Source organism: Mirounga angustirostris, unplaced genomic scaffold, assembly GCF_029215605.1.
Source record: "Mirounga angustirostris isolate CCGP_5_RB_7025 unplaced genomic scaffold, mMirAng1.0.hap1 SCAF_16, whole genome shotgun sequence".
Taxonomy (NCBI): Eukaryota; Metazoa; Chordata; class Mammalia; order Carnivora; family Phocidae; genus Mirounga; species Mirounga angustirostris.
The window spans coordinates 50,488,974-50,514,858 of record NW_026991724.1 but is presented as its reverse complement, the minus strand read 5'-3'; the positions used below and the strand labels follow the sequence as shown (position 1 = coordinate 50,514,858).

At 55.1% G+C, this 25,885-nt stretch overlaps 1 protein-coding gene across 4 annotated transcripts; it reads left to right on the top strand.

The window, feature by feature from the left end:
* The first annotated feature begins 2,096 nt into the window (after positions 1-2,096).
* Positions 2,097-25,670, top strand: EML2 (EMAP like 2). Of its 4 annotated transcripts, XM_045891763.3 has the most exons (21): positions 2,101-2,298; positions 2,382-2,505; positions 2,693-2,797; positions 4,683-4,711; positions 4,914-5,043; positions 8,760-8,909; positions 9,647-9,716; positions 9,818-9,928; positions 11,303-11,398; positions 12,286-12,420; positions 13,404-13,503; positions 16,165-16,319; positions 16,471-16,596; positions 18,865-18,996; positions 21,721-21,788; positions 22,054-22,142; positions 22,376-22,473; positions 22,899-22,986; positions 23,377-23,472; positions 24,753-24,883; positions 25,226-25,670. In XM_045891763.3, the coding sequence occupies exons 1-21, from the start codon at positions 2,106-2,108 to the stop codon at positions 25,349-25,351; spliced, it is 2,352 nt and encodes a 783-aa protein (XP_045747719.2). In that variant the 5' UTR covers positions 2,101-2,105; the 3' UTR covers positions 25,352-25,670. The 4 variants fall into 4 exon arrangements, 3 of the variants coding, with proteins under 3 accessions (XP_054367437.2, XP_045747719.2, XP_045747717.1); XR_010408272.1 differs by lacking the exon at positions 22,376-22,473 and having other exon boundaries at positions 2,097-2,298; XM_054511462.2 differs by lacking the exon at positions 18,865-18,996 and having other exon boundaries at positions 2,098-2,298.
* Positions 25,671-25,885: the final 215 nt, after the last annotated feature.

The window sequence follows — 25,885 nt, the reverse complement described above, 5'->3', positions numbered from 1 at the left end:
GGGGCAGAGGACTTGAGTTAACGGGGGCTGGGGGGGGGGGCGGTCCAAGGCCTCAGAACGCAGCTGGCCTCTCTGGGTGGGGGCTTGAAGGACCAAGGTGAAAGCACCTCCATTTCACTCAGGGGGCTCTGAGAAGAGACTGTCTTCCAGTTTGGAGGCTCACTCCCCTGGTCACACTGGAGTTGGCAGAGGACCAGAATGCTTATTTTAGCCTCCTCTGACCCTCTAAGAGGCAGAATGCCTAAGCCTGGGTCCAGTGCCTGTTCTGCTGCTGAAGGCTGTGTGTCCAGGCACAAGTAACTTCATCTCTCTGGGCCTCAATCCCCTTCCTCCTCCCCTCCTCCCAAAATGGAGGTAATACCACCATTACCAAAGATGCCTGGAGCAGTAGGTGCCATAATAATAGTTAATTGTATTCCGAATTTACTGAGCACCGTACCATGAGCCAGGAAACAGTGCTAAGTGGACAGTGCTGAGTGCTTCGCACGAAGAGTCCTGTCACATGTAAGCTCCCTATAACACTATAAGGGGCCTCTCTCTCTCTCTCCACCTCCCCTTTTTTGGGAGTGTGTGTAGTATTAGCGATGGTACGTAAGAGGGGGCCTGGCGCAACGAGGTCATTGGGCCCTCCTGTCCCTTCACCTACTGACTGGATGAGTCTCCGCACACTCTCGCAGCCTCCTTTCTTAGTTTCCTCCTTTGGAAAAGGTGATCCCAGCAGGACCCTGAGAGTCCCTTCCCTTCCGAGTTCTAAGTCCTGACAGCTCCCTTCCTCCGACTTCGGGAGGCCCCCACCTTCCTCTGCAGGTCCAAGCACCGGACCAAAGAGGCGCTGGGTGGGGGGCAGGGCGGGCGAGGCCGGGCTGGCGATTGGGCCGCCAGGAGTGGGGGGGGGGGAGGGGAGGGACGGACGGCTGCACTGCGGAGCCCAGCGGGCGGGCCGGGCGGCCTACCGACGCGGGACGGCAGGTGCGACCTCCACGCCCCGTCCCTGTTAATGATACCACCTTTACTTCCACCCGGCTGGGAGCCAGGTCTTCCTCGGTTGTTGCCAGCAATGAGTCTGGGTATGAGTGATCTGGGAGGGAGAGGGGAGAGGGACGGGAGAGGGACGCCTCAGTCATCCACCCTCTCCCACTTCGGGGAAAATGGGCTGGGGGGTGATGGAGGAGTTCTTTGGCTGCACCCATGGGCTGGAGAGGAGAGGGAGAGCCGAATCTGGGGCGTGGGGTACAGAAGCGAAATAGAGAAGAGGAACAGGAGAGAAGCTCTGGCTGGGATAGAGAGTTTGGTTGTCAGATCCCCGCCCGCATCTCCCTCCCGTGGGTCTCCTGGGTCTGTGATGCGCTGCCTGCAACCCCCCAAGTCTACCGCCAGGGGCCGCAGAAACTCTGTCCTTGCAGCCTACTCTGGGGTTGAACCTCACGGAGAGGAGAGAAGGGGAAGAGGAGGGACCAGGCATGACCTTTTTGGCTTGGAAAGTCTTAAGAAACAGAAAGGAAACGTTAGAACCTGCGGTAAAATATTGATATTCGTCAGAGAATATTGAGGATCAATTCTAGAACGTTGGTGTCACTAGGATTAAGTCGGTGTCATTTAAAAAATATTGGTATGGGGGCACCTGGCTGGCTCAGTCGGTAGAGTATGCGACCCTTGATCTCAGGGTCGTGAGTTCAAGCCCCACGTTGGGCGTGGAGCCGACTTAAAAAAAGATACAAATATTGGTATCACTCATAGTTAATTTAGCATCTTAGTCATAGAATCTTGAAATCAGAGCCGAGAGGCTCTTGACTGGTAGAATCTTAGAAAGTAAGAGAGGAAGGGACTTCCCTAAGGTCACACCTCCAGGGCGGGCAGAGGAGTGTGGGAGCACAGGTCTGAGAGCGGTGGGGATTTCCTTGTCCCTCGGAGCCGTCTTCCTGGCGAGCGTCCTCGCAGGTTGAGGGAGAGGAAGGGGGGGTGGCTGGCCCCGCTTTAACTCGGGAAGGAGGCGGGGGTGGGGGTGGGGGACGCGGGGGAACATCTTGAGCCTTGGAGTTCCGGAGTGGCCCCCGCAGCCCGCGCTGTCCTTCCTTCCAGATGACAATCTGTCGGGCACGAGCGGCATGGAGGTGGACGACCGCGTGTCGGCGCTGGAGCAGCGGCTGCAGCTGCAGGAAGACGAGCTCGCGGTCCTCAAGGCGGCGCTGGCTGACGCGTTGCGTCGCCTGCGGGCATGCGAAGAGCAGGGTGCTGCGCTGCGCGCGCGGGGAACCCCCAAGGGCCGAGCGCCTCCACGCTTAGGCACCACAGCCTCGGGTATCTTTGCTAGACCAGAGGGATGAGATGGGGAGAGGTCATCCTCACTACTTCTGTCCTCTGACCACATCCTCTTCCTCTAGTGTGTCAGCTCTTGAAAGGCCTTCCCACCAGGACGCCTCTCAATGGCGCAGGGCCTCCGCGGCGCCCGGGCGGCTATGCCACCTCCCCATCCTCCCCCAAGAAGGAGGCGACCTCCGGGCGCAGGTAAGGCACGGAAGCCGGGGTCCCGAGCCTCCTCCAAGACCCTGCGGGAGACGGAGGCTGTTCTACGGCGAGGGATGGGCTCAGGTGCTCGAACTCCAGCGATGGGAAGTGCCAGGAGGTTCTCGCCCGCCTCTAACACCGGCCTGCTAACCTCACAGGCTCCTAACCGTGTGCTCTCTCTTCGCAGTGCCCGCCGCTATTTGTCACCAGAGCGCCTCGCCTCGGTGCGCCGCGAGGACCCCCGCAGCCGCACCACATCTTCTAGCAGCAATTGTAGCGCTAAAAAGGAAGGGTAGGTGTCTGCGGTGGGGTTGTGTCACCGACGGTGCGGCCAGGACCCCAGAGAGGCATGGGAAAGGGGATGGGGAATTATCGGGTGATGCCCCAGGCCCCGAGGTGATAACTTAGAGCGAGGCTATGTAGCTCCGAATGCGGGGACTAGACGGAGGCTTGGAGAGACCAATCTTGAGGGAGCATAGTCCAAGGGGAAGGCCTGGAAAGGCGCAGCCAGCATCGAGGGGCGTGGTCAAGCCTTAAGAGGCTGCACTACGACTTAGAAGTGAGTGGTTAGGGTCCTTTGGGTAAGCCACAATGGAAATCGAGGGGGAGCCAGGCTTGTGGGCGTGGCCATTAAGGTAAAAGCGTCTCCCTTGAATCTCAGGGGTGGGGCCGGGACAGAAGCCTCAGAGCAGTGTCTGCAGGGAATAGGGAAATAGAGGCACGGGTATAATTGGGATTTGAGGGCATGGGCAGAGTGTGAGCCTGGGCAGAATCAGAGCCTGGGGTGGGGATCACTGGGCCCAATACCAGCTGGTGGCATGTCAGGTGCAAGAAGCAGGGGCAGCGGAGTCGGACCAGACCAGAGGGGCGGAGCCACAGATAGGCGTGGCCCAACACCAGGAGGCGGAGCCAACCTGGAGGCTTTGAAGGGACTCAGCCCAGGGACTGGATCCCGATAAAGTGGTCGCAGTCAGAATTCCTGGGGGGACCCGAGGGCTCAGGGGGGAGCACTCAGTTATCAAGAGAGGAGTCAAGTCTGGGGAGAGATCAGAAAGGGAGGTGGGTGTGACGGGGATGTTGGGCGTGGTCAATTCCCTGGAGGCAGGACCACACTGAAGGTCTGGGCGGAGTAAAAACCTGAGGATGGAGTCACGATGCTGTGGGCCTGGGGGCTGAACTAAGGCAGGAATTAGGTCAAAACCACACATTTCAACCCGACTCAAATAATAGCAAACACGTACATAGTGCTATGTGCTAGGCACAACTCCAGGCACTTTGCATGAATTAACCAACATAATCCTCGCAATCACCCCGCGAGGTAGGTATTCTTATTATCCCCATTTTTTTGAAAACAAGGAAACCGAGGCAGAGGTTGGGCAACTTGTCCACACTACTAGGAAGTGGCAGAGGTGGGGTTTGAACTCAGGCAGACACTCCCGCTAGTCCTGTTCTCAAACAACACTCTCCCCCCACCCCCAAAAGAGCCTGGTGTCAGGACCCCACAGCCCGGGATCTGAGACCCAGTGTGACCGGCCAGCTCGCGGGGTCGGCCGCGGAGGGCGGGGCAGGGCGCGGCGGCGCGGGCGCCTCCCAGGGCCGGAAGCGGCGGAGCCCGTCCCGGCTCCACCCCCGGCCCCGACGCTCCGCCGGCCGCCGCCATGAGTAGCTTTGGAGCTGGGTGAGACCCTCTGGCAGACCCCCTCCTCCCTGCACCCCCCGGGGCCTGGATCCCAGGTCTCCCCTCGCCCTCGCCAGGGACCTGGGCCCGCGAGTATCACCCCTTCCCGCCCGCCAAGGGAACGTGGAGACACGCCCCTTCACCGCTTCCCTTGCTGCTTGAAGTTTGGGTCACTGTGGGACTGGGGGTGGGGAGCGCTGGGAGCGCGGTGCTGATTAGGAGGGAGGGGTCCCTGGTGACTCCCGTCTTCCAGGATCGCGTCCCTGCCACTTCGTGCTGTGTGATCTCTGGCGATCACTGCCTCTCTGGGCCTGTGTCTTAGGCTCTGCAAGATCAACCGAGCAAAGCACACGGCCTGCAGAGAGGCAGCGCTCCGCTCCTTACGCGGCCCCCATTATTCATCAGAGACCTCCGGGGAGCGGTGCGGTAGGGGAGTGGTTTCTCCCCTTTTCTGACCCGTCTGCTAATTAGGGCGCTTTTTCTCCCCCTTTCCTGGCAGCAAAACCAAAGAAGTTATCTTCAGCATGGGTGAGTGGGGAGAGGGGGAGGGGCATGGTTGGGGATCGCTGGAGGTCAGGGGACCTGGCTTATGGAGTCTTTGCCTCTCTGGCCTCAGTTTCCCCGCCCATTATTATCTTTTTTTTTTTTTTTTTAAGTGAAGCCCGAAGGGGAGAGGGAATAGGGGATAGGGGCTGGTGTCAGCGCCTGACCTCTGGGGGTGTCCTGGCAGAGGAGGGCTCTGTGAAAATGTTCCTGAGGGGGCGCCCTGTGCCCATGCTGATTCCGGACGAGCTGGCACCCACCTACAGCCTGGACACGCGCTCGGAGCTGCCGTCCAGCCGTCTCAAACTGGACTGGGTGTATCCTTTTGCTCTAATCCCTTCCTCCCCGCCCCTCATCCTCCAGTCGGGAGGGGACAAAAGCCCTTCTGGAATGAGACTTTGGGGGGGACGTTCTTTGTGCTGAATCAGGAGGGACTTGTAGGCCTCTGTGGCCTGAGGGGTCAGGATGACCCTGGAGTCAGAAGGGAGCCAGAGGAAAGCAGATTAGATGAAATGACCTTTTATGATTCACGAAGGCAGCAAATGTTTGCTGAGTGCCTTCCATATGTCCGATTCTCTTCTATATTCCAGGAGTGAACTGGAGCTCACCTTCTAAAGGGGGTTGGGGGGTGGGTGGGAGAGAAGGTACCAGAAGCCAGTGGTCAAACAAGGTAATTTCAGTTAAGTAGTAAATGCTGGGAACACAGGAACCCAAGGTCATGTGAGAGGAGTCACCGTGTTTCTCTGAGGAGGGGGCCTTTGAGCTGCACGAATTGAGCAATTAGGAGCCAGCATAGGAAGAACTAGAAGAAGAACGTTCCAGAGGGCACGGCAGGTATGAGGGTTCTGTGGCCAGAGCGAGCTTGGCATATTTGAGAAATTGAAGAAGCTGGAAATGGTGAAGAACCCTAGCAGAAATGGGTTGAAACCCCGGCCCAGCCTCTGCCTGGCTGTGTGACCCTGGACAAGTCACCTCGCCTCTCTGTGCCTCAGTTGTGTCCCCTGAAAAATGGGTTTTGTGATCTGAGATTCATAAGGCTATGAAACAGTGTGTAAAGGTGCCAAGCTCAAAATATGTGCCTCATAAACGGGGATTGATAGCATAGTAACTACTCATTATTGTGGACTTAGGTGCCAGGCACTGTTCTAAAGTGTTTTATGGATAAGCGTGGTGAATGATACGATCCTTCTCTTCTGTAGAACTGAGAATGTATTTGCACAAGCAGCAGCCTCCGAGAGCTCTCTGAAGCCTGCTGGTTGGGAATTATGACCCCCACTTCCTGGATGAGAAAACTGAGTCCAAGAGAGAGGACCTAGCCCTGTCCTAGGGAGTCAGAACAGTTCTGAGGCAAAGAATGCTCGACTGTGTGGCCCAGGCTTTTTCCAAAAAGCCCACTGGGGCTTGGGATCAGCATCCTAGGGACCCAGTCCTTGTCCTCTCTTCTCTTGGGCTTGGTTTCGGCTCTGGAGGAGGCAGGGTTGTTGGAGCCCAGGGTCTCTTCGAGACTGCTGGAAATATTCACGAGAATCCAAGCATACTAAGCTGTTGTACCAGGCTAGATCAGCCGAGGCTGCAGAAATCAGTGTGGGCCTCAGATGCCCCGCTTCCAAAGTAACTGCAGGGTAAAGCAGTTTTCTGTGGGGTCACGATACATGGATCAGCATTCATTCAGATTTTTTCTGACCGTCTGGGGCCAAGGGCTGGGCACCCAGTAGTCACCATGACATCCTGCCCTACTAGGGCTCCCTGTCCAGTGTGGGGACAGACTCCTTGACAGTGACAACCCACAGTGATCAGGGCTGGGATAGGGGAAACCAGAGGGGCAGCTGACCCAGCCTGGGGGTCAGGGAGGGCTTCCCAGAGGAGGAGTTATAGAAGTGAATGAAACAGCCCAGTCTTGGCCACTGTGGAACTCACAGTCTCCTTGGGGAATAGGGACAGTTAACAGATGAACCAGGTAATTAATGAGTGAGATGAGGCCAGTGGAGGAAGTGACAGCTGAGAAGAGTAGCAGGTAGAATGTACTAGGCAAAGGGAAAGGTTAGTGTCAAGGCTTGGAGTCATAATCTTGGCTTTTTTTTTTTTTTTTTTTAAGATTTTATTTATCAGAGACAGAGCACGAGCAAGGGGAGCGGCAGGCAGAGGGAGAAGCAGGCTCCCCGCCTAGCAGGGAGCCCGATGTGGGACTCAATCCCAGGACCCTGGGATCATGACCTGAGCTGAAGGCAGACATTTAACCGACTGAGCCACCCAGGCATCCCATGATCTTGACATTTTGAGGGACTCCAAGATCAGAGAGAGCCAAGGAGGGCAGAAGCCCTGTTGAGGCCAGAAAAGGCCCAGCCAGGCCAATGGGGGGAGCCACACAAAGTTCTGAACAGAGGAGTCAGCCATTCCTTCATCAGATACTAAATTCCTATGTCTGCTCTGTCCCAGGCTCTGATCTGGGCACAAGGGATACAGCAGTGAACAAAATGGACAAAGATTCCTGCCCTCCTGGAGCAGATACTCTAGCTGGGGAGACAGTTAAACCGTGTGGGATTCTGATGAGTGTATGACGGAAACAGGAGGAGGGGAGGGGAGGGGAGGCAGTGAGGGTGCATGAGCTTGCAGTTTTAAATAGCAAGGGCAGGAAAGGCCTCTCTGAGGAGCTGACAGTTGAGCAGAGACCCGAAGAAGGTGAGGGAGCCATGGAGGGATGAAGGGGAGGAGGACTCAGGTAGAGGGAACAGCAAGTGCAAAGGCCCTGAGGTGAGAACAGAGAGGAGGCCAGTGTGAGTGGAGCCTGCCTGAGGAATGAGGAATCGGGCCCAGATCAGGCCAGGCCTCGTGCCTGGACTTTCGTAAGGATTTTGACTTTTGCTCTGAGTTACTTGGGACCCATGGGAAGGTTGGAGCAGATGTGAGCTAACAGTGTTAACAGGTCTTAACAGGATCCTTCTGGAGAGAGGGGGGCGGGGGTTAGATTGGTGTTCTGTGACTGCTGTAACAAATTACCACAAACTTGGTGGCTTGAAACAAAAATTTCTCTCACAGTTTCTCGGAGGCCAGAAATCCAAAGTCAAGGGGCGCCTGGGTGGCTCAGTCGGTTAAGCGACTGCCTTCGGCTCAGGTCACGATCCTGGAGTCCTGGGATCGAGTCCCACATCGGGCTCCCGGCTCAGCGGGGAGCCTCTTTCTCCCTCTGACCCTCTCCTCTCTCATGCTGTTTCTCTCCCGCTCTCCAATAAATAAATAAATAAAATCTTAAAAAAAAAAAGAAAGAAAGAAATCCAAAGTCAAGGTGCTGGCGGGGCCGTACTCCCTCCGGAGGCTCTGGGGGAGAACTTGTCCCCTGTCTGTCTCCTGGCTTTTGGTGGCTGCCGGCAGCCCATTGGGGCTCTTTGGCTTGTAGCCCCTCCACATCACTCCAGTCTCTTGATTTTCCTGTGGGTTCCATCCCACAGCCCCCGCGGTGTTCATGTCTTTTCCTCTCTGACTCTTTACAAGGGCACTTGTCTTTGGATTTAGGACCCACCCAGATAATCCAGGATAATCTCATCTTGAGATCCTTAATTGTATCTGCAAAGACTCCTTTCCCAAGTGAGTGGGAAGGGTTCATGCACCGGTTCCGAGGGTTAATATTTTGGTGGACATATTGCTGGGGCGGGGGGATACCATCACACACACACACACACACACCCCAGCCCCCGCCCCCACCCCCGTCGCCGGGGATCAGAGTGGAAGCAGGAAAACCTAAGCCCAGTTCTTTTTTTTTTTTTTTTTTAAGATTTTATTTATTTATTTGAGAGAGAGAATGAGAGAGAGCAAGCACATGAGAGGGGGGAGGGTCAGAGGGAGAAGCAGACTCCCCGCCGAGCAGGGAGCCCGATGCGGGACTCGATCCAGGGACTCCAGGATCATGACCTGAGCCGAAGGCAGTCGCTAACCAACTGAGCCACCCAGGCGCCCCTAAGCCCAGTTCTTGAGCCTGGCAGTCAGTGCGCATGTGCAATGTAAAACAGGCTCCTTGACCTGCCCCGGGCATCTCCAGCTATGGCTACCGCGGCCGAGACTGCCGGGCCAACCTTTACCTGCTGCCCACCGGCGAGATAGTGTATTTCGTGGCCTCCGTGGCCGTGCTGTACAGCGTGGAGGAGCAGAGACAGCGGCATTACCTGGGACACAACGATGACATCAAATGGTAAAGGCCTGGGAGGGGCCCTGCTGGGAGGGGCGGGGCCAGGCCTTTGCTGGGCCTACAGGCTGAACTGGGGGGGCGGGGGGCGGGAATGGATTGCTTATCAGTATTTTATTTTATTTTATTTTTTTATTTTTTTATTTTTAAAGATTTTATTTATTTATTTGAGAGAGAGAATGAGAGAGCACATGAGAGGGGGGAGGGTCAGAGGGAGAAGCAGACTCCCTGCTGAGCAGGGAGCCCGATGCGGGACTCGATCCAGGGACTCCAGGATCATGACCTGAGCCGAAGGCAGTCGCTTAACCAACTGAGCCACCCAGGCGCCCGCTTATCAGTATTTTAAAGGTCGGTGAATTCACTCAAATGCGTGGATTTTTCACTTCTTTCGAAAACTCCTAGCTGGCGCCCCAGACAATCCCACAGCGTGTTGGAAGCCAGATAGAGACAGCCCGTTTAAATGGGTGCACTCTCCTGGCTACCAGTTGGGTCCAGGCCTGAGCCCCGCGGGTATTTGAGTTAGAGACCCCAGGCCAGAGTCTTGCTTCTGAGCCTGAGTACCCAGAACGTGCCCCCATTATTGTTAACGGGCAACATTGCTGTTTATTGGCTGAATAACTCACTCAACCAGCTTGTGGAATGAACAGCCCGGCCTTAGACTTCGGCCTGCGCTGGGAGGGGTCCCGGGCCGCCGTGAGCCCCCTCCCTCCCCCTGAGCCCTGTCCATCTGTCCTCTCTCTCAGCCTGGCTGTCCACCCTGATATGGTCACCATTGCCACGGGACAGGTAGCAGGCACCACGAAGGAGGGGAAGGTAACAGATTGGAGGGGGCGGCTCGTGGAGACGGGGGTGGGGTGGGGGTGGGGGGCAGACAGCTGGGCCCCCCAGGTAACAGGCCTCTCTCTTCCTTGCAGCCCCTACCACCCCACGTGCGCATTTGGGACTCAGTTTCTCTCTCCACCTTACATGTGCTGGGCCTGGGGGTGTTTGACAGAGCTGTGTGCTGTGTGGGCTTTTCCAAATCTGTAAGTTCTGCGCCGCCCGCCATTTGCCCCCTTGCTCCAAAGTCAGGAGCAAGCCCTCACCCCCACCTCCCCCCGCAACTCCCACAACTTTGGGGTGGGGCCACGCCTTCACTGTAACATGCAAGGTGTAGGCCATGCCCCCTGGCAGAAATCCAGGCCCTCCAGGCTGAGCCCCCATCTTTGTGACCTCACAGGGCTGCTCCGTTAGCCCTTGCGGGGGGAGGCGGGGACCCACATGACCTGATTGTCCCCAGACAAACTCCTTGGCAATCTTTTGATCGGCCCATGCTTGGTTGTGTTTTTTGGCACCAGCTCTCATTCTCCAAAGGTCCTTATCCCTTAGGTATTGTAACCCAGTGTGTAGGGCCTTGTGGTTCTCCGTGCTGGCCTGGGTGGGTGTTGGCAGGATGGGCGTTGGCAGGTCTGGGTGAGATAACCCCAGAACTGAAGAGTAAGCCTTTAGGAATTTGTAGAGCAATTGGACATTTCCCACCGCATCCAAGTTTGTGATTGGTGGGCTTTTTAATCATATTTTACGTTTTTATCAAAATGCATTCTACCAAAGTATTGATGTGCAAGGGGTTGAGGAATAAGAAACAACCAGTCCTCCCCCCCCCACCCCCCGATTATGTAAGAAGCACTGATTAGAGCCTCACGGATTTTCTGAGGCCCAGGGAGTCCTTTGAGAACACTTGGGGTGGGGGTGGGGGGTGGGAGAGGAAAGCTATTTTGTTGCCACAGTGTGTATGGGGACGGGTGAACCCTGCAAAATCAAACTTAACCTGTTTAACCAAAGGTATAAACACCCAACATTTTACCAACTTTGTTGTGGAATTTCATGTACATTAAAGTTACTCCATATAAGAGTACAGATTAGGTGGTGTCAGGATTCCTCACCGCATGGTGGCTGCAGAGAAAAAGCTGAGGATAAAGATGAATTTCTTTCTTGGTTTTTTTTTTAGATTTTATTTATTTATTTGACAGAGACAGCAAGAGAGGGAACACAAGCAGGGGGAGTGGGAGAGGGAGAAGCAGGCTCCCCACCAAGCAGGGAGCCCGATGCAGGGCTCTATCCCAGGACCCCGGGATCATGACCTGAGCCAAAGGCAGACGCTTAATGACTGAGCCACCCAGGCCCCCCAAGGAGATATTTCTTAGGGACAGGTCATTTCAAAAGGAAAATTCTAGAAACCCTTTAAAATGTGTGTCTGGCTGCTGGACAGGGAGTGTATTTGAATGTATTTCATATAATGTGGGCCAGGAGCTTTGAAAATCTTAAAACAGGCCTGCATGGGAAATGCCCCTGTGGGCAAAGTGTTGAGGGGATGGATCCTGACCCACCTTCTCTGCCTCCTTCCTCTCTCCTCCTTCTAGAATGGGGGCAACCTGCTCTGTGCAGTGGATGAATCCAACGATCACATGCTCTCTGTGTGGGACTGGGCCAAGGAGGGCAAGGTGGTGGATGGCAAGGTGGGGTGACTGATCTCATCCCCTCTCCTTGGGGTACCTCTCTGGGACTGGCCTGGATCTCAGCGGTTGGGAGTCTGGAACCAGAGAGACTCACGTTTAAGTCCAGGCTTTACCATTTGGTGGCTGTGTGACTTCAGGCAAGAGGCTTGCCTCTCTGAGCCTCGATTGCCTCATCTGTAAAATGGGGATAATGGTAGCATCTTCCTAGTAGGGCCTTGGCTTTGATGTTGGGATACGGGGATGCTGGACCAGGCCCAACAGAAAGGTCGGTGCGAGGCAGCTACTGACCTTAGCCTTGCAGTGTCCAAAACGTTGACTTGCATCTCTGGGTGGTGGCCTGACTTCTAGATGAGTAATCTGAGGCATGGTAGAGGGGACAGCTACTTGCCTGAGGTCACGTGCCTATTTTGGGCGCGGGGCAGGAGAACTGGGTTCTGGATGGGGCCCACAGTTTGGGGACAGAGACTTAGTGTTTGAGAGGCTGGGCTCTGGAGTTGATTGTGGATTTGACCCTTCCCTGGCTGTGTGGCCTAAGGCAAGGGACGTTATCCCCTCTTTGAGCCTCAGTCTTCATCAGTGATGGGGGCCGCTAATGAGCCTTACCTCACAGGGTGCTGTGAGGATTACAGGAGTTAATGGGTGAAGCACTGAGCACAGCACTTGATGCAGAGTTGGGGCTCTCCAGGGTCTGCTGTTATGTTGACAAAGATGGCAATAATGTTATGCCGGCTGGCCCTGCCTCCTGTACTTTAGTTTGCCTGTATAGTAAAGACACAGGCAATTAGGGTGTGCAGTGCACAACCCGCACAGCTGTATAGGGCAGTCCTACATGGGGTGGCCCTGGTGGCTTTGAGGTCCTGATTCAGAATCTCCCCCACTTCCCAAAGTGCTCCAATGAGGCCGTGCTGGTGGCCACCTTCCACCCCACAGACCCCACCCTGCTTATCACCTGCGGGAAATCCCACATCTACTTCTGGAGTCTGGAGGGGGGCGGCCTGAGCAAGCGGCAGGGCCTCTTTGAGGTGAGTGCCAGGGGTGCGGGGACGGGCTAGCCCTGAAGCAGGCAGGCAGAGACACCCAGGCAGACAACAAAACAGAGGGCCCCAGAGGGTTCCAGAGGGTTCTAGAGGGTTTCAGAGGCTGGAGATTATGGGGATGCTACGGTGTTGCCCGCCAGGGCCTCAGTTTCCTTATCCATACCGTGAGGATAATCCTCCTTAACTCTGCAGCCGGGAGGCTTCAATGGGGTGAAGAGTATAGCATCTCCTAGCGGATAGTAAATGCTCAGTAAGCAGTGCTATGCTTGCCGAGAATATGGAAAAACACCGAGGTCAGAGGCCGACTGGCTGAAAGAGATGCATACCCAGACAGACAGACACTGAGCAGGAAGCAGAGGGCCTGGGAGAAGATGCAGGGGCACCTCTGACAGGGCTCACCAGTTTTTGGTGAGAACTGGGGCTTTCACCCCAAAAAGGGAGGCCCTGAGAACACTGGGCACAGATGAAACAGATATTGAGGAAAGGGTGGGGCAAGGCCAAGAGAGGGACAGAGAGATAGAGGGTGGGGAAGGAGAGGGGAAGAGAGAGGGGCAGGGGCGGAGTGGGGGAGCCAGGGATGGAGAGGGGGAAAGCCGGGGACAGAAAGGGAGACCCGGGACAAAGAGGAGGAGACCCGGGGATGGGGAGAGGGGGAACCCGGGAACAGAGGACAGGGGAGAGCCAGGGATGGAGAGGGAGAGTCAGGGCAGAGAGAAGACAGAAGAAAAGTCAGAAAGGAGGCAGGAAGTGGGTCTGGGAGTGGGCAAGGGAGACAATGGGGTCAGAAGCTCTAGGCCACAGAGTGATCCATGGAGGCAGGTTGGAGATGGGATGCTCCACACTGGGCCTCACACCCAAAAGCGTGGAGGGGATCCCCTGGACCACGGTCCTGGATGCGGGGGGGTAAGCTCTAGGAGCCTCTCTGCTTCAACAACCTTCTGACACCTTCCCCTTCTCCTCTACCCTAGAAACACGAGAAACCGAAGTATGTGCTGTGTGTGACCTTTTTGGAGGGTGGTGATGTGATCACCGGGGACTCTGGGGGGAACCTCTATGTCTGGGGCAAAGGTCAGTGTCACCCCTAACCCCCTTTGGCTGAGCCTTCCTCTGCCCCAGCTTGCGTGGAGCATATGATAAAACAGTCTGAATCCTTACTTGCCTAATTCCCATGCCACCCCCCCCATCAAGGCTCAGCTCTGGTATCCCCACCTCCATGAAATCTCTTATTCTCTACCCTTGTCCCCTGCAAATCCTGTGGTAGGGATCAAGTTTGAATGAAAAACAAATGAGCTGGTTAACCCAGGTGTGGGTGGATGGGTGGATGGATGGGTGTGTGGGTAGAGGGATGGTTTGTTCCAGAGCAGTGAATGAAGAATAAGGGAATGAGTGAATTATCCTACTCAGTGACTGGAAGATTGAGTAAGTGAGTGCACTGTCCTCCTTGACGGCGAGCGATGAGGTGAATGAGCAAGTGAATGAATAAATGGTTGTCCCAACCAGTGGGTTGGTGTGTTGTTGTCCCAGCAAAGGCCAACGGGGTGAATAAAAGCTTGCCCCAGCCTTTGCGTGAATTGTGAACAAAGAAATGAATGGGTTATGCTGGCAGATGGATGGCATGAACCAATCAGTGAGTTTTTTGGCCTGGTTACGTTTGCTTTCATATACGTGTTGCTCCTTATTCAAGGCTGCACTGAATATTATTCCCATTTCACAGATGAAAAACCATAGGCTCCTGGGGTGCCTGGCTGGCTCAGTCCCTAGAGCGTGTGACTCTTGATCTCCGGTTTGTGAGTTTGAGTCCCACTTGGGTGTAGAGATTACTTAAAAAAAAAAAAAAGAAGAAAGAAAATCTTAAAAACAAAACAAAACAAAAAAAGAAAGAAAAGGAAAAACCATAGGCTCAGAGAAGGGAAATGACCCAGCAAGTGGCCAAGCCAGGCACCCTGCCCCCCCGCACATGGGTATATGGGAGACAGGCCTGAGTCAGGTGTCTCTGTGACTGAGACTTAGTTGCCCCATCTCTAGTATGGGTATAATATTACCTCCATCACAGCATTGTTTGGAGCTTCCCTTGAGCTCAGACAGCTAAGAATAAGCTCTGAATCATTGGCGGTGTGTCTTTCCCAGCCGACCGTGAGTTCTCTGAGGGCAGAGACTGGGTCTGATTGATTTCCATATCCCCAGACCCACCCCTGGGTCTGTCCCGTGGGGCTGCGGGGTGGGTGGAAAGACAAGTGGACAGGATGATGTATGTACATGTGACATCACATCTGAGTTAAAGGATGGGGCCTGAGGAGGACTGTTTCTCTGAGTCCCTGTCCCAGTCTCCTCCCTCGTCCTTGGTCTGTAGTCTTGCCTCCTCGAATTCCATTTGTTCTCAACCAAGTGTAAATCGGACCCCATTCTCCCGCCAAACTCTTCCATTGCTCCCTAGTTCCCTCAAAACAACGTCCATTTTCCTCACTGAGGTCCTCCAAGGCCCCGCGTGGTCTGGCCCTGCCTTCCCTGGCCCCTTGGATGTTACATGTCATCACACCAGATTTCTTTTTGAAGATTCTATTTATTTATTATAGGGAGAGAGAGCATGTGCATGCACGAGCAGGGGAGGGTAGGGGTGGAGAGGAAGAGGGAAAGAATCCCAAGCCGACTCTGTGCTGAGCATGGAGCCCAAGGCAGGGCTCAATCTCACAACCCTGAGATCAGGACCTGAGCTGAAACCAAGAGTCAGATGCTCAACCAACTGCACCACCCAGGCACCCCAGGCTAGGTTTGTTACAGTTCCCTAAATAGTGCGTGCTTTCTCGTCCTCTTTTCCCTTTGCACACCTTGTTCTTTCTGCCTACAGCACTTTTCCACCTTCTGTTCTCCTAGCTGACTCCTGCTCATCTTTTAGATCCTTGCTCAGCCATCTTCTCCTCCAGGAAGCCCACCCTGACCTACCAGGCTGGGTGTTCTCTATGGGATCCCACAGTCTCCTGGGTTTCTGCATCCTAGCCCCAACCACCTTGGGTTGCCACTGATTGGTAGTAGGTCTATCTCTGAAATTGGACTGTGAGTCCCATGATGGCAAGATCTGACATTGTCTTGGTCACAACTGTGTCCCCAGTATTGCCCAGCATGAAGCTGGGCCCTGAGTATATTCAAGTAAGATAATTGTTGATTGAATAGGTTAATGGATAAATGAGTGGATGGTCAAAGGGACAGATGAGTGGATAGATGGGTAAATGGGTAGATGGATGGGAAAACAGATGGCGGATGTTTGGATAGACGGATGGATTGACAGGTGGATGATAGTTGGATGAAAGAGGTGAATGGATGGATGAGAGTTGGATGAATGGGTGGGTGGATCAGTAGACAGGTGGATGGATGGATGAATGGGTGGATGGTTGGATGGATGGATGGATGAATGGGTGGATGGATGGGTGGATGGATGGATGAATGGGTGGATGGATGGGTGGGTGGATGGATGAATGGGTGGGTGGATGGATGGATGGATGGATGGGGGTAGATGGATGGATGGGTGGGTGAGGGGGTGAATGGATCAAAAGTGGATGGGTAGATGTTAGTTCAGATGGTTTAATGGATGGATGAGAAGGTATTGGAATAGATAGGTCGTGGGTGGGTGAATGGCTGAATGTAGAATTGAGCATTCAGGGTGCTCTCCGGGGCAGTACGGGGCAGCCTCCCATGCTGATCCCTGCCCCTGGCCACCCCTCCTCGCCCCCATAGGTGGGAACCGCATCACACAGGCGGTGCTGGGTGCCCACGATGGCGGTGTGTTTGGGCTCTGCGCCCTGCGGGACGGGACGCTGGTGTCCGGAGGGGGCCGTGATCGTCGGGTGGTCCTCTGGGGTTCCGACTACAGCAAGCTGCAGGAGGTGGAGGTGAGGAGGGGGAGAGGCTCCTATGAAGGCGAGGGGACCTCCCCCCACACACACCAGGGATCCAGATAGACCCTCCTCTCCCCAGCTGGTCTCCCCCTCCCCCTTCTCTGCGTGCGTCCTGCCCTCATCTGCCTCCACCCCCCACTCTCAGGTCCCGGAGGACTTCGGCCCAGTGCGCACCGTGGCGGAGGGCCGGGGAGACACGCTGTACGTGGGGACCACCCGCAACTCCATCCTGCAGGGCTCTGTCCACACGGGCTTCTCACTTCTCGTCCAGGTGAGTGCCTCTCCCGCGTCTACCCTCCTTCCCACGTCTCTCCATCTCTCTTCCCACTTTGATTTCTCACCACCTCCCTGCCCCATCCCTTTTCCTCTGGCCTGGCAAACCCCACTCACCTTCCCTTTACCTGCACCCAGCCCATAAACCCAACCCTGTCCCAGGACCCTCGCCCCAGAACTCCCTGTGGTCCAGCGAGTTACCTGCTGGCACAGCAGGGGGACCCCAGGACCCTGCTGCAGCCATGCCGCCCCCTGCCCCTCTGATCAGGGGTGCTGTCCATTTCTGTCGGTAAGTGCCCGGGCACGTGGTCCCACGGGCTGCACGCACCTTGGGCCACGCACCTCCCAGGTCCCAGCTCCCTGGATCTGGGAAGGCCCTGTGGAGTCTGCCCGTTTTTCTTCTTGCAGCTCGAATGCCCGCTCCTCCCTCCTGGCATGCCCAAACCCTACCCCACACCCAGTGAGCACCCCTTCCCCACCCCCGCCCCGAGGGGCCGGATAGTATAGTATGGTGGTTGGGAACAGGAATTCTGCAGTGCGACTACCTGGGATCGAATCACCTCCCTGTCGCTCACTAGCTGTGTGACGTGAGGCAAGTGAGGAGCCTCTGTGCCTCCGGGAAATGGGCTAGTAACAGAGCCCATCTTCGTGGGGGTTTGTAAGGACCCATGAGTCCGTTCCTATTTAACATTTAGGATGGTGCCTGGCACAGAAGCCTTGGCCAAAATTACTCCTTGATCTGTGGTTCTGCTTCCTCCATTCCTTCCGTGCATTCTCCCTGTCCCAGGCTAGCTGAGATCCATGCTCCTGCTTTTAGATCTCCTTCTGGCTCTGGTCTCCATGGTGCATGAAGAAAAACACGGGTTAGGGGAACTTTCTAGATGTCCCAAGGCCAAGAGGGGACCTTAGAGACCCCTAAAAACAGTATCAATATTACATATTGTTGATTATATAATTAATAGGTTAGTATATTATTAGAACTTTATTATTAACATTAATCGTTAAACTGATGTCAACAATTATCTCGTCACTCTTCATTGTTATTTCATAGTATATTAATAGGGTATGTTAATAATAGTAATTATTAGGTTTTTGTTTGTTTTTGGTTTTTTTATTTATTTATTTTTTTTTTTTTTTGACAGAGAGAGAGATAGCTAGAGCAGGAACACAAGCAGGGGGAGTGGGAGAGGGAGAGGCAGGCTTCCTGCCGAGCAGGGAGCCCGATGTGGGACTCGATCCTAGGACCCCGGGATCATGACCTGAGCCGAAGGCAGACGCTTAACGACTGAGCCACCCAGGCGCCCCGTAATTATTAGTTTTATATAGTGCTAATTTCGTGAGCGCTTTGTACTAGTCTCGGACACTTTCCCATCCATGATTCGAGTGAGCACAGTAATGTCATGAGACACACATGGGGATGAGTCCCATTTTACAGAAGGTTACACTGAGGATCCAGGGAGAAGTCACCTGACCTATCAGTCAGAGGGAGCTGAGGTCAGACTCCCCAGGCCAAGTACCCTCCATGGGATCTCACGGCCTTTTGGACGCCACCTGACTCCCAGGGTCCAACTCCCACCCAGGATCTCTCTTGCTCCCCACCCCCCCCCCATGTACAAACTGGAGGATAGAGGTCTGGAGAGAGGGGCAGGATTTGCCTCGAACCACACACCGGGGCCAGGGGCTGCTCAGTCACAGCCTCCGGACACACTGGGGAAAGGATCTTCCCTGGGTCCCCTGTGGCCCCAATGTGTTGCTGGGGCTAGTCTAGCACCTCTTTTTTTTTTTTTTTAAGATTTTATTTGTTTGTTTGTTTGTTTTTAAGATTTTATTTATTTGACAGAGAGAGAGGGCACACAAGCAGGGGGAGTGGGAGAGGGAGAAGCAGGCTTCCCGCAGAGCAGGGAGCCCGATGTGGGGCTCGATCCCAGGACCCTGGGATCATGACCTGAGCTGAAGGCAGACGCTTAACGACTGAGCCACCCAGGCGCCCCCAAGATTTTATTTGTTTTCAGAGAAAGCATGAGCGAGGCGGGGAGTCGGGGTGGAGGTGCAGAGGGAGAGGGAGAAGCAGACTCCCCATTGAGCAGGGAGCCCAATGCGGGGCTGGGTCCTAGGACCCAGAGATCATGACCCAAGTGGAAGGCAGACGCTCAACCGAATGAGCCACCCAGGTGTGCCTAGTCTAGCACTTCTTTCTGGCACCAGGCTCGGTGGGGCAAGGGCCCAGATTGGCCGTCTCCACGCTGCTGTCTCCCCTTTGCGCCAGGGCCACATGGAAGAGCTGTGGGGCCTGGCCACACACCCCAGCCGGGCCCAGTTTGTGACATGTGGGCAGGATAAGCTGGTGCATCTGTGGAATGCGGAGTCCCACCAGCCTCTGTGGAGTAGGATCATCGAGGTAAGGGGACAGGGAACCTGGCACCCTGTTCTAACAGAACCGCCTGTCTCAATGTGTCAGGGCTCAGGGTCAAGTCTGTTTAAGCACACTGGGATTTATATATATACATATATATATTTCTTAAGATTTTATTTATTTGAGAGGGAGAGCGTGTGTGCACGTGGGAGTTGGAGGGAGGGACAGAGGAACAAGCAGACCCCCTCACCCCCGAGCACAGAGCCTGATACGGGGCTCGATCCCAAGACCCTGAGATCATGACCTGAGCCAAAGTCAGATGCTTAACCCGCTGAGCCCCCCCGGCGCCCTGATGCAGAGAGTTGGGTGCTTACGGACTTGCTTGGAAGGGCCGGAGGAGCGGGTTCTCCCCTGGAAGGAGGCCCAGAACCCACCTGCCGGGGAAGCCAGCTGCTGCCTTTGCCACAGGCAGGAGGGCGGGGTCAGGAGCACCGAGTTCAAGAAAGTGCCATCCTCGCCTGGGAACCAGGAGGCCGGGGTCACCGCGAGGGCTGGCTCTGGGGCTGCCCCGTTCAGGATGTGTGGCTCGCCAATGAACTTTAAAACGTAAATAGAATTAAGACTTCAGTTCCTTGGTTGCACTAGCGACCTTTCTTTTTTTTTATTTTTAAAGATTTTATTTATTTATCTGACAGAGAGAGACACAGCGAGAGAGGGAGCACAAGCAGGGGGAGTGGGAGAGGGAGCAGCAGGCTTCCCACTGAGCAGGGAGCCCGATGCGGGGCTCGATCCCAGGACCCTGGGATCATGACCTGAGCCGAAGGCAGTCGCTTAACCAACTAAGCCACCCAGGCGCCCTACTTATTTATTTTTTAAAGATTTTATTTATCTGTAAGAGAGAGACAGCAAGAGAGGGAATACAGGCAGGGGGAGTGGGAGAGAGAGAAGCAGGCTTCCCGCTGAGCAGGGAGCCCGATGTGGGGCTCGATCCCAGGACCCTGGGATCATGACGTGAGCCGAAGGCAGACGCCCAACGACTGAGCCACCCAGGCGCCCCTGCACTAGCGACCTATCAAACCCATGGCTACTGGCCACCGTATTGGGAAGCACAGATCACGAACATCTCCGTCGTAGGGGCTTCTGGTGGACTGGCTTGCCCCAGAGCAACCCAACGCTGGCCCCGTTTGCACTGTAGTCTTGATACTCTGCGCTCCCACCTTTCAGAGCTGGCGACTGCGCACGAGGGTAGCAAATGCCATTGATTTCAGAGCCCAGGTGATGGGTGGGAGAGCGGGGCCTCTGCCTTCTGTCTTCCAGAGCCCACAAGAGCCCAACGGATCATCTGACCCAAATCACAGTGCAGAGGATTCTGGGTAGTGTAATTTTTAAGGTCCCCTGCCTGTCCTCCTGGGACCCTAGAACATCAGTCCGTCATATCCCCCGCGCCACTCTCTGAGGCTTTGCTCCAGGAATGCCGGGTTACCGCTGATCCTAGAACACTTGATGGCCTTTGAACTCCTGAGTCGGGCATGGTGCACTCTGGAAATTGTTAGGGCCGGGTATCATCATCCCCATTCTGGCGTTGAACCACCCGGGAGTCATTAGAAATGCAGAATCCTTCACCCCATCCACAGAGCGTCTGATTCAGGAGTTCTATATTTGGGACCCGAGATCTGCAAGTTGGTAATGAGCTCCCTTAGATTCTTCTGATTTGGGCAGCTTGTTGACCACAACCAGAGTCACTGGCTTAGTACATTACCCACTTCGTCCTTTTAATTTCTCGCAACCTCCACAAGGCAGTGGGGATGATCAATTCCCGCTTGGAAAGAGGCATGGGAAGGTTAAAAAATCACTTGCCCATCCTCACCGTGTAATTATACTCATAATCAGCCTTTGTGGAGTGCTTCCTGTACGCCATCTGGCTTACCAGCCTACTGTTCTAAGGACTTTACATCTTGCTTATAACAATCCTGTGAAGGATTGATGTTCTGCCTTTGCTAGACGAGGCAGCCGAGGCTCGGACAGGGAAGGTTATTTGATGTCATATAACTAGGAAGTGTCAGAGCCACCGTGTGAACCAACCAACCAACCAACCGTGATTCCAGGGTGCTACCTTGCCTGGGAAACAACCAAGTGCCCCCAACATTCAAAAAATGGAAATACCCATTGCTGGGTGCTTCACAAAGATGTGGGGAAACTGGCTCTTGGACATGCCTGGTGAGGAGTTGATAGAATTTTTTTTTTAAGATTTTATTTATTTATTTGACAGAGAGAGACACAGTAAGAGAGGGAACACAAGCAGGGGGAGTGGGAGAGGGAGGAGCAGGCTTCCCGCTGAGCCAGGAGCCCAATGCGGGGCTCGATCCCAGGACCCCAGGATCATGACCTGAGCTGAAGGCAGACGCTTAACGACTGAGCCACCCAGTCGCCCCTGAGTTGATAGAATTTTATGGAGAGCAAGTTGGCATTACCTATCAAAGGTCTTACCAAAAAAATGGATACCCTGAGTCCCAACAATCTCACTTAGAAAGTTACCTACAGAAGTCACGGGTGAGTAGCTGTGGGAATTTAGCCCAGGAGTATGAAAGGCTCCAGTCAGTAGTGACAGCAGGAATGTTTTCTGTTTGAGGTGACATGGTACAGGAAGGGAGGGTGGTTTGGGAACCTCTGTGGCAGCAGAGGAAGTCTGTGGTAGATCTGAGGTTGGGGAACAATGGCCGGATAGACTGGAGGCCCCCGTTCTCAGCCCTGTCTCCTCTCTCCCCTCAGGACCCTGCCCGTTCTGCTGGCTTCCACCCCAGTGGCTCTGTCCTGGCCGTGGGCACGGTGACTGGCAGGTAAAGCTGAGTGGGCATTTGGGGAGAGCTTCTCTGCTGTCCCTGAGAACTGTCCCTTGACACCCATCCCCCTACCCTATGTCCCCAGAGCCCGCAGAATCTGTAATTAAGAGACTTCACCAAGCTGTTCTCCCAGCATTTGTCTGGAGTCAGCCTCTCTTCCAAATTTTTTTTGGGGTCCCTCCCTCAGGCCCCACAGATTGCTGCCCGCCCCCCGACCAGATCAGCTTACATCCCCTCCCCCAATCATGCCTTCTCCTTAAAGATGGCTGCTCCTGGACACGGAGACCCATGACCTGGTGGCGATCCACACCGATGGCAATGAACAGATCTCAGTGGTCAGCTTCTCTCCAGGTAAGCGGCGGGGCCCAGGGATCTTGGAGAAGCCAGGCTGGGGAACTGAGGCTCAGTCACTAGCAGGGGGAAGGCGTGGTGCCTGTGTTGGCAAGGCCGAGGGGCCGCTCTAGGACTGTAGCGGGGACGGAGCTTGGGACAGCTGAGGAGTCTGGAATAGCGGGGGCTGAGTCTGAGAGAGAAGGGGGTAGAGCCTGGGTGCCTCCTCATAGCCCCCCCTCCCCCTCCCCCAGACGGGGCGTACCTGACCGTGGGCTCCCACGACAACTTGGTGTACGTGTACACGGTGGACCAGGGCGGCCGCAAGGTCAGCCGCCTGGGCAAGTGCTCGGTGAGTGGGCAGTGGCCCCCAGCCCGCGCCGCCACCCCGTCCAGGGGCTGCAGAATTAACCAATTTTCTCCTTCAAGGGAGCACAGCTTCAACGCTACTGACTCTGCCCTGATCACTTCAAGGAGTCTTAGCCCCGCCCACACATTGCCCCCACCCCCACCCCGTGTTACAAGTCCGCCCCTCTGTGTCTAGCCGTGCCCACCTGTTCTAAACCCCACTGTGTTCTAAGCCCTTTCTGTCTGGCCCCGCCCATCAGTCTGGCCCCGCCCATGGTAGTCTGGCCCCGCCCCCACGCTCCAAAGGCCGTGTATCCTTCCTTTGGCCCCCTCGTGTTCTCACCCTACTTCTGTATTTTGCCTTCCACCTCTCCTGGTCTAATCCCACCCCGTCCAGTTCTAACTCCACCCCTCCCCTCCCCCCCGCAGGGCCATTCCAGTTTTATTACCCACCTGGATTGGGCCCAGGACAGCAGCTGCTTTGTCACCAACTCCGGGGACTACGAGATTCTGTACTGTGAGTGCTCTGAAAGCCAAAGGCCGCCCCCCACTCAGCTTCCCTCTTTCTGTGTGCGATTTAGTAGACTTCCCGGAAGGGGGGCAGGGCTTTCTGGCCTCTCTCCTCTAGCTCCTGTGTCAGGGGCTGTTCTCATTGATCGGTCTCCTGGCTTCGGATTTGCTCCCCTTTCTGGTTCGATGGGTGGGGCACAGGTTTCTGAGCAGATGCACCTGCTCAGGCCTGGGAATGTCACCACCCAGGATCTAGCGCCTTCATCCAAGTCTGGAGAGGTGGAATGAGTCCTAGGACCCCAGCCTCCTGTCTCAGACCTTGGTGCCCCTGGACTGTGAAATGCATTAAGTTAGTAACTGCTCTGAGCCCCCCGCACCTCCCTGTTTTCTGCCCCAGGGGACCCAGCTACCTGTAAGCAGATCACTAGTGCAGATGCTGTGAGGAATGTGGAATGGGCCACGGCCACTTGTGTCCTGGGATTTGGGGTGTTTGGTAAGTTCTGGAATGGGGGAGGTCCCACCAAGGGCAGGAGTTCCAAGAAACATCCTTGACTGGTGGTCTTCGGGGTCTCTTATTGGTTATCCCGGGGCCCAGCCCAGTCCCTGCCTTCATGAGCTTCACAGTCCAGTGAAGGAGACAGACCTGTCCCCAGACAACCCAGAGTCAGCGGGGTTGAGACTGGGCTGCCACCTGAGCCCAGCATGGGAGGGAGTCAAGGAGAGCTTCCTGGAGGAAGGGCTATCGAAGCTGGACCTAGAGGATGAGGAGGCAGTGAGGAAGGAAAGCAGTCCTGGGGCCTAGGGAATCATAGCACATCTCCCACAAAAGCAGGGAGGTGGCAGAGAACTTGGCATTTGGAGAAATCCAAGAAGGCAGGAGGGGTAAATCATTGCGAAGTCCAAGGGGAGCCCCAGGGAGGAGGCGGCTGGAGCAGCGTGGGCCAGAGCTTGGGGGTCATGCTAAGAAGCCTGGGCTTTCTGGGGCGCCTGGCTGGCTCAGTCGGAAGAGCATGCAGCTCTTGATCTCAGGGTCGTGAGTTCGAGCCCCACCTGGGGTGTAGCGATGACTTAAATAAATTAAACTTAAAAAAAAATTTTTTTTTTAAGATTTTATTTATTTATTTGACAGAGAGAGACACAGCGAAAGAGGGAACACAAGCAGAGGGAGTGGGAAAGGGAGAAGCAGGCTTCCCGCAGAGCAAGGAGCCCGATGCAGGGCTCGATCCCAGGACCCTGGGATCATGACCTGAGCCGAAGGCAGATGCTTAACGACTGAGCCACTCAGGCACCTCTAAACTTAAAAATTAAAAAAAAAAGCAGCAGCAGCGGCGGTGGCCTGGGCTTTCTCCCAAGGCCACCAGGGAGCCACAGAAGGGTTTTGAGCAGTGGAAGGCCAGGGTCAATTACACATTTAAAAAAGATCATTCCAGGGCGCCTGGGTGGCTCAGTCAGTTGAGCGGCTGCCTTTGGCTCACGTCATGATCTCAGGGTCCTGGAATGGAGCCCCGTGTCGCGGGCTCCCTGCTCAACGGGGAGTCTGCTTCTCCCTCTCCCCCTCCCCCTGCTTATGCTCTCTCTCTTTCTCTATCAAATAAACCAATAAAATCTTTTAAAAATAATAATTAAATAAATTAAAAAGATCATTCCAGTTATCCTCCCTGGCCAGAGACAAGCTAGGTGGGAGGAAGGCAGGGAGGCTGGGGCCTGCTCACCTCAGGGGTCCCTGACCCCAGCTGACCTCTCACCCCCACCCACCCCTTATCTTGCCCACAGGGATCTGGTCTGAAGGAGCAGATGGTACTGATATCAACGCTGTGGCCCGCTCCCATGACGGGAAGTTGCTGGCTTCAGCTGATGACTTTGGCAAAGTCCACCTGTTCAGTTACCCCTGCTGTCAGCCCCGAGTGAGTCCTCCCCCCCCACCGCCGGGAGGCTGGCAGGGTGGAGGTGACAAGCAGCCTTGGGGGCGAGAGTGAGGCAACACTCCCCAGGCCTCAGTTTCCCCATCTGTGCAAGGAAGGCCGTGACATGATCCCAAGGGTTGTTCTTGAACCTCAAATTCGGTAACTTTCAGTCTCTAGGGCTAACGCTCTGCTCCGAGTGTCTGCGATTCGGGGCTCTTGGGTTCCCTGATCCTTATTCACGCCAGAAACAGTCACTGAGCCCCTACTGTGTGCCTGGCACAGGGGCTCCAGCCATGAACATGACAGATCACCTTCTTTCACTTCTTTCTCTCCCTCTCCCAGGCCCTCAGCCACAAATACGGCGGACACAGCAGCCACGTGACAAATGTGGCCTTCTTGTGGGATGACAGCGTGGCCCTGACCACGGGGGGCAAGGACACCAGTGTGCTGCAGTGGAGGGTGGTCTGAGGTGGGGAAGGAGAGTCCCAGGGACGTGGGGCCCGGGGAGAGTCAGGTGGCAGGGCTGGACTTGTATTTTCGGGAAATGTCTATTGCCGAGTAGAGTAATATATACCAGAGTATGTCTATAGCAGAGGGGGTTATGGGGGCGGGAGGGTAGACTGACAGAAGTCTCTATTTATCGGGGTGGGAAAAGGGGTCACATTGCTTTGGGGAGCCATTAAGGTGTTTGATTTGGAGTGTTTTTTTAAGTTTATTCTTTTATATCACCCAGAAATAAAGACACATGCACTGACGCAGAGGGTCAGGGTCTGTGTGTGTCCAGGGATTCGGTGGCTTTAAGTGTGTGCGTGGGGCGGGGTATGTGTCGATGACAATGTTTGCAATGACTTAGGTCTCATTGGTCTTTAAGCCTGACAGAAACCAAGCTTGCTCTGACTCAGGCCAAAAGAGCACTCGGGGGGCCCACATCGCCGACCGAGAAGGGCAGATGTGCCTCCCGGCCTCGGGGCCAACGAAGCAGAGATTTGAGGGCAATCAGGA

What these genes read in the sequence shown, in the direction of transcription:
- EML2 (XM_045891763.3), top strand. Translation starts at nt 2,106, where the DNA reads ATGGAGGTGGACGACCGCGTGTCGGCGCTGGAGCAGCGGCTGCAGCTG. An exon ending in CTTAGGCACCACAGCCTCGG is followed by an intron (nt 2,299 to 2,381) that starts GTATCTTTGCTA and finishes CTCTTCCTCTAG; the next exon opens with TGTGTCAGCTCTTGAAAGGC. An exon ending in CGTCTCAAACTGGACTGGGT is followed by an intron (nt 5,044 to 8,759) that starts GTATCCTTTTGC and finishes GGGCATCTCCAG; the next exon opens with CTATGGCTACCGCGGCCGAG.